The 13,115-nt window shown below is 38.8% G+C and overlaps 1 protein-coding gene and 1 non-coding gene across 3 annotated transcripts in view; one reads left to right on the top strand and one right to left on the bottom strand.

The window, feature by feature from the left end:
• Window positions 1-2,831: 2,831 nt before the first annotated feature.
• The window catches only part of RAPGEF2 (Rap guanine nucleotide exchange factor 2), a 237,033-nt gene continuing 226,749 nt past the window's right edge, over window positions 2,832-13,115 (bottom strand). Inside the window, exons 26-31 of one of the 2 annotated variants that reach the window (XM_028152315.2) lie at window positions 12,150-12,302; window positions 11,213-11,287; window positions 9,742-9,967; window positions 8,621-9,180; window positions 5,815-6,120; window positions 2,832-4,934 (exon numbers count right to left, since the gene is read on the bottom strand). In XM_028152315.2, coding sequence (XP_028008116.2) covers window positions 4,909-4,934; window positions 5,815-6,120; window positions 8,621-9,180; window positions 9,742-9,967; window positions 11,213-11,287; window positions 12,150-12,302 — 1,346 coding nt within the window. In that variant the 3' untranslated portion in view covers window positions 2,832-4,908. The remainder of the gene's footprint in view (window positions 4,935-5,814; window positions 6,121-8,620; window positions 9,181-9,741; window positions 9,968-11,212; window positions 11,288-12,149; window positions 12,303-13,115) is intronic. The other variant, XM_028152317.2, reaches the window with a different exon arrangement.
• On the top strand, window positions 11,473-11,596 carry LOC114233454 (small nucleolar RNA SNORA40). Its single transcript, XR_003619594.2, has one exon. It is a non-coding gene; the product is annotated as a small nucleolar RNA SNORA40 (small nucleolar RNA).

Genomic DNA, 13,115 nt, shown 5'->3' with positions numbered 1-13,115 from the left:
TTGGCTACTCTTGGGCCAGGCATCTCCTTTGATCCAGCTGTAACCAAGGCTGCTGGATAAGATATATCATCTTAGGGCCACTCAGTAAGTTTTCCCTACATGAGATACTCTGCCAAAAGAAGACTGTAATTTGAAGTTACCTCAGTTCACTTGAGGGTAATCTGTAAATATCCAGCATCTAGAAAAGTGCTTATTCATAGTAAGTGCACAATATGAACGAAATTAGTTATTAAACTACATCTGGAAGTATTAGACATATTTTCATCATAATGTTACACTTGACACTGTCTTGTGCCTAAATCAATTTTTGTAGTTTTATTTGAAATGTTCCAACCTACGTAAATTTAAACTCAAATATTCTGATATACTGTTACTTCTTTTCTGTTGAATACCCTGGACTAAATTTATTTCATTTTTATCTCTCTTGTATAAAATTGGTGATTTGATTCTAAAATTTACTTCTGATATTATATTCCATGCTTAGGTGATTTCCCCCATAATGAAAATTGTTATGACCTTATTGGTTGCCCATGAAATAAAGCCTTTTCTAAGATTCTTTAACCTTGCATGCAATGTTTTGATCACCTCTATAAATTTTCCTGTTATGTAGCCATGACATTGTAAAAACTAACTGGGTGAGAAGTATAATTTCAAACATAGGCAGACATTTTACTGTGCTTGCCTGCCTTGTATTTGGCTAAAATGTGAATGTTGAAAGAAGTGCACTAACATTATTTTTCAGTTCCATTGAATGTTTGCTCTCACTCTAAACTGGGTAAATTCTCATTCACTTTATGGTCCTTAAAAGTGTCATGTCGCCTCTGTTGCACTCTGCCCTACTCATTTCCATTAAATTATTGCCCTTTTCCAACCTCTGCTTGTTGACATTCTTAGTGAATATTCACAAAATCATTTGCCTCTCTAATCTACAACTTGACTCTTCAGCGGCTGCACTTCCTTTATTCTTTGAATGAACTATTTTTTTAAAGTGTATTTTTATTGATTTCAGAGAGGGAGATAGAAACATCAATGATGAGAATCATTGATTGGCTGCCTCCTGTATGCCCCACACTGGGGATGGAGCCCACAACCTGGGCATGTGGCCTGCGCAACTGGGAATCCAACTGTGACCTCCTGGTTCATAGGTTGACACTCAACCACTGAGCCACACCAGCCGGGCCTGAATAATATTATGGACTCAAGGACTCAGAGAGCTGCCTATGTTTCTTTGGCACATATAAAAGTGTAATAATGCACTGAGAAATACACTAGTACACAGACCTAACAAGTGTGCTAATACACACATTTTCAACAGCTTGCATCATCCAAGAATATTTTGAAAGATATCAGTGAACTGGAGATGAATTATATTAAAGCATAGATGAGCATAAACTCTATACATCTTTATAGAGGGAAAAGGATCACAGTTAAGGAAATATTTGAAGGCCTTTAAACTGTATGTATGAAAACAGACATGGTTTGGTTGGCCTTCTTGATTAAGGAGGAAGCCTCAGATGTTTGCCAATACTTTATACAACATTCCAAAAAAACTTGGCAAAGTTCTGCTATTAACATGACATAGATTAAACTCTGTCACTGCTATTGATTACATCTGATGAGCACATATTTCTTGAAACCCTGAAACAAGACAAGTCCTTTGCTACTTAAAGGTAATCTAAAACCTCAAAGGGGAATTGTAGTAACCATCCCAATTTGTCATTTTCCTGTTTTCAGCACAGAATACAAAAAGTGATGGCAAAGAGGTTATTGTTCAGAACATCAGATTCTTAGTATTTTTCCAAACAGACTTGAGAAAATTAAGCTTTTTGAACAGCAGAAACTTGAATAGGGCATTGCATTCAAGAGCATAGGTTCTTGCTTTGTTAGGCGTGTTCCTGGGTAATGGCTTTTAAGTTGAAAAGATGATAGAGGAGAGCACACAACACATACATACACACAGTACCTGCATTTACACAAAGGTACGGTTGAAGCCACTGGTTTTAATCCTCTAATTGTCTTGATGGCCAGATTTTCAAAATTTACTCACCAAGTCAGCTAGCACAAATGCCTCAGAACGATTTTTAGGTTTGGCCAAGTGGCCACATTAGCATCAGGAGCCAATTCCTGACCCCTTTTTAGACTTCCACCCATTTTCTCCTGTTTGGTGCCTGTGCTCCCGTATGTTCCACTCCGACCTCAGGGGCTTCCCACTGAATGACGGATAGTCCTTTCATTTAGGTCTGCTCGAGGCTAAAAAACGAGTCCTTGACTTCAAAGTGTATTTCAATAGGTTGCTGCTTAACAAACTTTCACTTTTTTAAATATAGGTGCCCTTCTGATAGACTGAAATAGTATTCATACTTACCACCCCTGAGAACTCAGACGGAACAATATTTTATGTGCCCATTAGAAGTCCCAAGTCATTAGCTAAATTGTAGTGTTGGTGGTTATGATCTTGAACTCCTGTTTAAGTTTTCTGAGGTCCTTTCTTAGTATGTATACTGGGGACAAAATATTAGGTCCCACAGCTATTTTTACTGGAAAAGGTAGAGAAGAGACAAATGCTCTGTAGATATATATAGTGATACCATCTGCATTTTTCACTGAATCTCAAGAAAAACTGTAAATTCTAAATATGGCTTGGCCTGTGTTAACATTAATGATATTAATTTCTTTTCTTTTCTAAGAGAACAGGCTATTGGACAGTTTGGGGCTACACAGGCCAGGTCTCCTCAGCTTCCCAAGGATTTGCCCCTACTGTGAGACCCAAGGGCTTTCTTGCACTTTGACAATAAAAAGCATGCACGATTCATTAAGAATATAGACAAGGCTTTATGTTATATTTATTTATTTTCCAGCTTATACAAACTGGATGTAGAAGCATAAACATAGTACATTTCTACCATCTTCAACAAAAATATAACCAATATGTACAATTATTGTATTAAAAATACAAAAGGGATACAGACTCCACCAATGTCTTTCTAAAAGACATACAGGTACAAGTAGTATCAAAAGTATGAGGAAATCACCAGTTAATTGTACATTCTGCACGTGACATCACAGAGCGAACTGAGATTAGCAGTCCTATGTTCTACGCTTACTTAATGCTTAGATAACATTTGTGCAACTTGTGGTAGAGTTAGATTTCTGTCTTTCTATATGCACATGAGGTCCATAGCCTATATAATAAAACTGGCAAAGAATGCATATTACATGTAAAATTACAAATGCTTAATTGACAATGTAATATATAAGCAAGTAGACAAATGCCATGAGACAAGAGAATTATTAAATAAAGCACTGACATTGTTTGATACAGTGAAAAAACACTGCATTTTGACTCTTTTTAAAATTTGAAGCTATTTACGTTTCTCTACTGATCAATATGATCAGCTGAATTTAATGGAAAAAAAAATCCAAGACCAGCAGTTCCTCACATTTGAGTACTACTCGGATTGGCAGCCTTCACTTTTCCGGAGTCTGTGCAAAAACAACACAAAAATAGAGTGGAGGGGTCATTTCAGTCATTATAGGGTTAATAGCAGCTGTGAGCAGGTGGTTGCTACACTTAGGCCTTCTCTATCCGTCGTGCGTCCATTAAGCCACTTCCAGGTTAGTCTCCGGCGACTAACCCCACCCTGGCGAAGGCTGGCATCTCCCACCAAGTTTGGGATCTTTTGATCTTTGATCACGGTCAAGGCTTGTTTAGTCCCTAATGCCAATTCAGTAAAGGGAGGCTGTCTTGAAAGAGCAGTACTAACAGCTGGCATTAGCTCCAACATCCCAAGCTGCTTTCACTGCAATGCTATCCAGTTATAAACATTTCTCTTGAAAAAAACAAACAAACAAACAAAAAATCCCTAAAACTAAATGAACAAAAATCAAAGAAACATAACTTAAAAAAAAAGGGGGGGGGGCAGGGGTTGCCATCCATGTCAATGGAGCAGGACACACCCTCAAACGACACCGTCCTGCACTCCATAAGGCTCAGACACAGGACACAGGCGTCCTATTTCCCTCCCCTGGCCATGTGCAAACAGTTTGACAGGAGAACCCCACCCACTGGGGAAGGAGTGGAGGGGTGTCTTGGTATCTGAGTGATTGGCTAACAGTTTATACTTCTCCAGGATAGGGCACTTCACGGGGGAGGCCTGAAGGACACGGGAAGACAGGGCCCCACGCCAGGTCTTCCCCTCTTCTTGCTGTGGCCACACCCTGTCCGGCATATTTGGTTTTTTGTGTTTTGTTTTTTTAGAAACCCTGGCTGGCAACCCTACTTAAAGGTTCAAAATAATACTGTAATCATTAAGTGGATATAACATTGACTCTCTGAACACAATCTTTAAATTCATTAAAAAAAAAAAAAAAAAAAAAAGGAGGACATTGTAAACAAGTGGACAAGCACTGTCCTCAAAGGATTTCATTGTTTTTCTTTGTCTTCCTTGGTGGGTTAAAGGCCCCGAGAAGTTCGATGGCTAGCTTTTCTCATTATCCCAATGAGACCGAGTGCTAGGACTGGATTGAAATCTAGAAGGAAGATTTAAAAACAATCTTTCCAGGCATTGAGAAGTGCAGCCGGGGTGCATCCTCTTGTGGTGGTGATCTTGGAATGTGGAATGATACTGTGTGACGTGGCAGGCAGCAACAGTGGGGACTTGAAGATTGCTGCACTGTGCATTTCAAGCAACAAAGTCTGAAAAGTGCCAGGGCAATTTCTTCACAGTATTTCACATGCAAAGGGGAAAGGAAGAAGGGGAGAAGAAGCCCCATGCTGCTTTTAAGGCAGGGAAGGAGGCAAACTGGTCCACCATCCTCAGAATGTGAGTTCCAAGGCCCGGATGCTAGGGACGTCTTCTTGTGCTCTCCTTGCGGGTGGCTCACTCTGGATCCAGAAAAGCCTGTGCCTCAAACAGCAGATACTTGTTCGTCTTCTGCAAACACAACCAGGAAAGAGAGAGAAAGTGATGAGCAAGTAAGTCCTGCTGGTGCTGAGAGGAGAGGTTAGCTGATGTGCTTAAGAAAAATACCTTAGCTCTCCTTTTTAGTATACCTCACTTAAAATCCTTGCCTTTTTCTCTAGGTGATGATTATTAATAATAAACACTTTAAAATAAAGTATATATAAAGCCTATTTAAATATGTACACACAGTATAGACAATGAGTCTATTTAATAATGAGTTCATTGACACAAGTTTTAAAACAGCATGTGGCTTTTTAAATAATACACACCTACATAAAAAAAGTCTAGAAGGATATATAACAAAACGTTAACAGGTTATCTGCAAGTGACAGGATTCTAAGTAATTTTCATTTATCCTGTTTTGCTTTTTTTCTATAACGATTATTTGTATACCAAAACATGTTCAAATCAAAACTTAAAAAAAGAAAGGAGATCGAGTGCATGATCTCCCTCCTCCTTCTCAATATAGCTTGAGGAAGGATTGTAGAAGGAAGGCAAAAGAGTTATAGAGAATTGTATTTCTCAGACTGTCATTTGGAACTCATTAAAAGTCCAAGTATAATCTTTCCATAGAACACTGAGAATTAGGAGAAAAACTCAGCCACGTACACACTTTATTCAATTGACCAATTCTGCAATCTCTGGAATTTCTTGAGCCCTTTAGAAAACACACACACACAGAGTGGTCAAAAGCTTAACCCTAAGTTTGGAACTCTTCACTATAAAATGTGCAGGATATGGCTGAAGACACAAGTGATCACAGTGTTAAGAAAGCACAAACGCCTTGGCAAGCTTACAGGCAACACAAGCGAACACATCTAACGTTACGGTTTTAAGAATGAGTATGTACCGTCCTCCTCGGTAGAAAACCCTTGAGACTGATAGGGGGCGAGGCGCGGGTCGCACTCATTGGGTTTATGCCACTGGGGCTTGTTCACGGGCCTGCCAGCCCCGGGATGCGCCTGTGGCTGCGGGGCGGGGGAGGGCCCGGCTGCCTCAGAGGGGCGGGCGACCATCCGAGATCTCTGAAGCGCCACGTTGTAGTCTGGAGGTTTCCTGGTCGGATGGGAATGCCCTTCTGGGAAGTCAGTGATGGGGATCCCGATGTAGCCTGGAGGAGTGGGTGGGGGCTCTCGATACCTGCCCTCCTTCCGCGCTGTAGTGAAGACAAGGCACCAGCCATTAAAAAGTGCTGTGGAAGAATACTTCATGCACCAATGCCCACAAAAACCGATAAAATAATTGTTAAGAGCACACACACACTACAACAGCAAATGTGATTCTGTGTGATATGAGACAGATATAGCGGTGGGGGACATGGGAGGCAGGGGAATGGATGTTGACTAAACCAAATATTCACAGTGGTTATCTCTGTGTGGCCAAATAATGGGTGAGAGAAGCTACTAGGCAGGTTCAGTTCCTTTAACTTTAAATGAACTACTTCAAAACTTGTCTAAACTATAAAAGAATAATAAGATTAACACCTAACACTTGGGTTTACTGTAGAAATGAAGCAAGGAGAGAACATAAAAGGTACCCAGTACTATGCCTGCAACATGTTGGCATACCGTGCCTGGTGCAAGTTCCTTCCTCTCTCCCTACCCCAGGCAAACCCTCTCTGCCGGGCATTTTCCTCCTCAGGCAGAGCATCAATTCCACATTACTTCAGGTCTTGGGCCCACTTTGAAACACAGTGAATTTAAATGCTTTTCTAACTAGAGTCCCATCACGCTTATTTTACACTCATCTAGTTGGTCAGCAGTGGCAGCCAGGAGCTACGGGCACTTAGAAGCATCTCTCAAAGCAAAACCCAGTGTCGCTTGGCAGCTACACTATCTACCTGTTGAACCAGGGCCACTGCTCTCGACAACTGTCAGATCAGCTTCTTCGACTTAGAAATGCTAATGATCAATTAAAAAAAAAAAAGGTTCTTTGCTTTAAAAAAAAAATTGGGAAAGTGGCACCAAAAATGATGCGAATTTAAAAACGCTAAAACTATGTGTAAGGTATGTATTCCTCTTAAAACCCTGTTATTAATATTATTAATGTTCATAACCTGGAACAAGAAATCTGTAAAGGCAAGTAAAATCAAAGTTTTATTTTCCATTGAAAATTTTATTTTTATTGATTTCAAAGAGGAACGAAAAGGGAGCGAGAGACAGAAGCATCAATGATGAGAGAGAATCATTGAACAGCTGCCTCTTGCATGCCACTCACAGGGGATCGAGCCAGCACCCTGGCCAAGTGCCCTAACTGGGAATCCAACTGTGGCCCCCTGGTTCATAGGTCAATGCTCAACCACTGAGCAACACCAGCCAGACAAAGGTTTATTTTCTTGAACTTTCTAGGCTCAACTGTTAGGAACTAAAACATTCTTCTTTCCTTTGCATCAATAAGTCTGAGTATTAATTTATTAAAAGAAAGTGTTTAAAATGTGCAACCTAAGAATAGGTATTAATAGTTATCTCCTCATTCATCTGGAAAGGATATTAAGTTTGACATCTCCTTATGACTATTTACATGATAAATAATTACAATTTCCCAACAAATAAAAATGATGTCTGTAATGATTACACTCCAGAATTTCTCTATATTCTTTTTTTTTAAAAAAAAACATATGTTTTTATTGGTTTCAGAGAGAGGGAAGGAGAGGGATATAGAAACATCAATGACAGAAAAACATCAACTGGCTGCCTCCTGCACACCACCCCTCCACAGGCGATGGAGCCCGCAACCCAGGCATGTGCCCTGACCAGGAGTCGAAATGGCAACCTAGTGGTGCATGGGCCAATGCACAACCACTAAGCAGCAATGGCCGGGCTCTCATTCTATATTCTATAATGTGTTTTTCCACTTCAATTCTATAGACATTAAATATGACACAGAAAAATTCTTCCGGATACAACTTCACAAAAGAAATAGCAATAGCAAAACAACAGCATCTTCCATGCATTTATCAATTACTATCTGGGAGCTGTTCTAGGTGCTTCACAGAGAATTCCTTTAATCCTCACACCAACTGTATTCGTAGAGATTACTAAACTCATTTTACAGATGAGGAAACAGAGAGAGTCCAGTGCGTTGCCCAATGCCACAAAGCTAGAAAAGGAGCAAAACAGTGATTCCAACCCCAATCCGCCTGACTCCTAAGCTCTTCCCTCATTACGTTATCTCTTAGCACCCTTTCCTTGGTTCCATAAAGCACAGGGAGAATTTGTTTAGCACAGAAACCATTTGTCTGCATAACAAAATCAATAGAAGATTTCTAAATATGCAAAGTATAAAGTTTTAATTACAATTCAAGGGAACAAAATAGAATAATAAAATATTTAAAAGCTTCCATTAAATAAAAATTCTTCTTCTACAGAGAATGGCCATCCTTCTTGATAATTTTCAGATAAAAAAGATCAATATGAGACCAGAATATAACCATACGATAACCTACAGATTTTGTTAGCCAAGGACTGATTGTACACTGTGCTAGAAAATACAGATATGTACCCGACCACAGGACCTACGCTCTTAACCACTATTCATTTCAACCCCTATACAGCCATGAGGAAAATAAGGAAAAGAACCACAAACACGACTTTACTTTTAAAATAAGTTAGATTAAAGCCACGATCCAGACCGGACAAGCTCCCCAATAAGCTTACCAATAAGTCCCTTTGCAGTAGTTGGTGTCACAGCTATGTGGGCAGGCATGGGGACAGGCTTGGTTTCTTCCGTGGTCACGGGCGGCATGCTGCTGCTCTCAGCGTCAATGGAGACATCTTTGCCACCCCTCCGCTTTATTGTGCCTGTGTCCCCTTCTGAGTCTTCTCCCCAGTAGCCCGTGGAAGAGGCCCAGCTTGCCCGGGATTGGGCTTGTTCAAGACTCTCTCTACTTTGATTCTGCCGGTTATACTTTGTGCTATGATCAGAAAACATCATTTGGTCCATATGGCTGCTTGAGGCCCAGATACTTGCAGGATCCCCTGAATAATCGAAGTGAGTGTGCCCGAATGGAAGCGTTTCCCAGCTTCTCTGGTGCTGGATGGTCTGGATATTATCATGGGAACCACTTGAGCATGAGGTCCAGCTCCCACGGCCACTGTCGGCAGCATCGAGTGAAGCGCGATCCCCCTGGTCTTGGGAAAGCTCCTCTGTGCTTGGAGAAGAAATTACTGTTGCTGTGGCATATAAGCCCCGACTCTCAGACATTGGTGCGTAGGACCTAAGTGGTCAAAAGACACGAGAAAGCAAAAGCAAGACTGTTAACTGATACATCTATGATAAGACCAAAATACCTTTTCCTAGAAAGGGGCTTTCTTTCATCCCAGGCAGCAGATGAAAGCACCACTGAATTGCTATGCACTATAATGGGGCCATTTCTGCCATGCCCAATTTTCTCACCTTGTCATCACCATCAAATAAATATAGCGGGAAAGAGCAAGTACTTGCTTATAATAAAGAAACATATTCCTCAAAAGGCTCAATATAATCTGATTATATCAAGAGGAAAGCTCATACAAAAGAACTGAGATACATCGGAAAGTCACCCTCTGCCTTCAGCACAGAACCACTATGTTCCAATAAGAATAAAGCTAACTCTGAAAAGCACAAGAGAAATAACATGGTACTTACTAATCCAGATACTGTGAAAATTAGTAACTGGGATGGGAGAAAAGTTCTTAGGCATTATGCAAAACAAATGGAAATACACATCTAGAAAAAGGACTTGTTTTTAAAAGATGAAAGACAGGATGTAAAAGAACACTAAAGAAAAGGCGTCTACCCTAAGCTGTATTGATCGGGCTCAATCATGGTCCTCCTCTCCATCCTGCCCACGCCTAGGTTTGTTTCCACGATGCTGACAGAATGCCTCTGGCGCCTCTCATCATGCAGCGAGACGGGCACTGAGTCAAAGGAAGAATTGCTGACAATACTGGATCGTGAAGAAATCTCACTGTGACCAGAATCTGAGAAATTATCCACAGTACCACTGGGAGCCAGAGTATAGCCTGCAGGGGAAATACAACCACAGTAATTAGACACTATAGGTTTACAGCATAAATCTGAAGTCTTCCAAAGAGAAGCAAATACCAAATGCAGGCCAAAGCTATCACCACTAGAGTGGGGAAAAATGCATTTTACTTGGAGAACAGGTGACTAAGACAAAGTCAATTTAAACTCAAATAAAGCTTGACTTGCTTACTGAAAGTTTAGAGAGGAAAAAAGAAAATACTGCTATACGAGCCAGGAAGTAATGTAGAAATCATGGTGCTGGTCAACTATTCTTAGCTCCCTTAAATACAAATTCAACTATTGTTAGTCTATATAAAAGACCATGAAGAATAACCATGATCAGATTTTAAAGTATATTTTTTGCAAACTGCAAAGTCAGTAATCTTGTTTCCAATTTTTAGAACTTTATGGCATAGAATAATTCAACGGGAAATATTTATAATTTTAAGCTGGTAAATAAGAAAAAGCAATAAAACCTGGAAAAAATCTTTGGGTTTCTGTCATTTGGTTTTTTAAGATTAACAATATATTGGACAAATCGCATAAAAGCCAGTAGTTTTAGAAGATGTAATGTACAAATCTCCATTTTCTCCCTAGACCATCACTTTAAAATGTCTAAACAGATGTCTGTTTTTTGACCTGAACAACCCTTAACTTCCCTTTGTTGCTAAAAATAATTTTGAAAGTCACAAAAAATATCTTGATATTTTTAATAAAAAACAAACAAACCCAAATCTTCTTTCTCAGTACTCCTTTCTTTTACAACATCACTAAGGATCTCATATTACTTAAAATATTGACTTTACATGATCATATGTATGCAATGCCATTTTTCAATGCCACTTACCTGATAAAAAAGTTAAAATCTAGGGCACCTCAATGTTGCTCATTTATTCTCTAAATAGTACTTCCCCATCCTTTGAGTAACTTGTTAATTCCTGATTTATTTTTTAAAGGTTGCACAGGTCTTGATAAGATTTAATGTGTTCATCTAGGAAATGTCTTTTTATAAACCACACTAAAGTGCTGACAGACAAGACCTAAAACCTTCCCTAAACAGTCTGCTTAAAAAAAAAAAAATCTCTAGAAAATAATCCCTCAGATGGAGCGCTTGACATTTAGAGAAATGCTTCCATTTTCCTTTACTGAGATGACTCCTCTTTCCCACCCATCTTTGGTTCTATAAACCCCACCTATCCCATAGGTCCGTGGTGCATTGTTATTCTTGTTACTGTTCTCACTTCCAAGAGAAGAGGAGGAACTGGTTAAGTCCAACTGCCCGGAGCCAAAAGATCTCAGCTGATTGCCACTGCCACCTGACAACGGGACGAGAAAAGAATTCAGAGAGATCCGTTTAACAAGAACAGCAGAGGCTGATGCCCACACAAAATGCACAGATGTCTGAAATATCTATAAAGTAAAGCAGAAGAGGTATTGGTCAATTCAGTGAAATCTCACAATTTATTAATCTTCTTGGTCTCCTTCTAGGGAAAACTCTCTTAGCCATTTACTACTAGTTTATACCCATTCAATGAAAGGGTAGACAGTTGCTAAAAATAGAGCCTCTTTTGCAACCCAGAATTCATTGTTCAGTGTGAGTTTTGATACATACGAGAAGGAAAAAAAAAAAAAAAAGTAGAGAGAAAGTAACCTGGGGGCTTTTGTGGCATATCTATTATTCTAATATAAGAAAGCATCAACGTAAGAGACTGACTGCCTAAAAGCTAATCTTTTTAAAAATAAAAAGAGGTAGCAACAAAGTAGGTAATCAAGACCCGTGTTAATACAATGAAAAAATAAATCAGGAAGGTATTAGTTTTTCTTATGTTTTCAAAGCTTTCTACTCTGTAATTGTTATATAATCATATTTAAGTTAGAACAACTTTTAGTATAAAAAGAATTATTTCCACAATCACAGCCAAGAAAAAATTTAAATTTATTTTCTGAAGGCTTTATGTAGTTACTAGTATAAGTTTAACGCTACTTACTATAAGAGTAAACATACCAAGAAGTCTTCCAAATTTGTAAACTGAGAAGAAAAAACCCATTGGTTGTTATATATTAGATCATTTTAGATGACTCTACAATGTAAAAAATGACCTAATATATAACTCTGAAATCTGTTAGAGGTGAAATGTATAGATTGCTATAAAGGAAATAAGAAGTAATTTAATCTACCTTTCCTTGGAGAACTTTGTGGAGAAGTGGGAGGAGAAGAAAGCTGTGAAGATGCATTTGATATCGTATCTTCTGCTTGTTTCTTGTGTCGTTCCAGACTTCCTTCTTCAGACAAAGAAAGTATTTTCTTTAAAGCTTGTGGAGAGTTTATGCCTTTAAGAGAAAAATCAAACAAACAAATATGTATTTTCAAGACTGAAAAGAAATAACATTAATAACTAAAAAACTTTTTTTGTGTTAAGATTTAATATTACATTTAGATTCAAGCTATTCACAATTTCAATGGTCTTTGTACTCTTCACAATATAGACAGCAAGCTTATAGAAGGCATAAGATAGCCCTCGTTTGATTTCTGATTGACATCTGCCAGAGTCTAGAGATGGACTGTTTTTGGGTCTAAATCTTAATGCAATCACCATCGTTATTCAACAATATGTTACACAACAAAAAAAAAGAATGTTTAATACTAAGAAGTCAGGTGTGAGCTGGAGACAGGTATTTTGATGTTACTGGATATGTCAGAGCTCAGGTGAAGTGGAATGATGGGAGAAAAGTCAAGAGTCAAGAGCTAAAAGGAAGCAGTAAGAAAAGCAAATAAAAGAGCTCTAAGGAATTCCATTCAGTTAATATTTGCTCAAGTAAATAGATGAAAGAGAATGGTGAAGCCGACCCAAAAAAGTAGGTAAAAGACCATAGAGGAAGGCTGACAGACAGTCAGAAGGGAGTGATCTACTGTCAAGTGTGAGCAAGTAAAATGAGGGTTGGTGGGGAAAAAAGGGTAATATATGCCAATATAAGGTGATTTAAAGAAAGGAAAAAATTTAGAAATAGAGTCACATTAAAATGTTTTACGAAGTAAATATTATGAGGCATTCTCAATTACCTTGCTTTGAACAACAAAAAGATATTTGGGAAAGCATTATATACTGAAACTATCTCAGTAAAATGCTAGTTTTGATGTTCTTA

The sequence above is a fragment of the Eptesicus fuscus genome, chromosome 6, assembly GCF_027574615.1.
Source record: "Eptesicus fuscus isolate TK198812 chromosome 6, DD_ASM_mEF_20220401, whole genome shotgun sequence".
NCBI classification, from domain to species: domain Eukaryota; kingdom Metazoa; phylum Chordata; class Mammalia; order Chiroptera; family Vespertilionidae; genus Eptesicus; species Eptesicus fuscus.
This window is presented reverse-complemented; position numbering and strand designations above follow the sequence as displayed.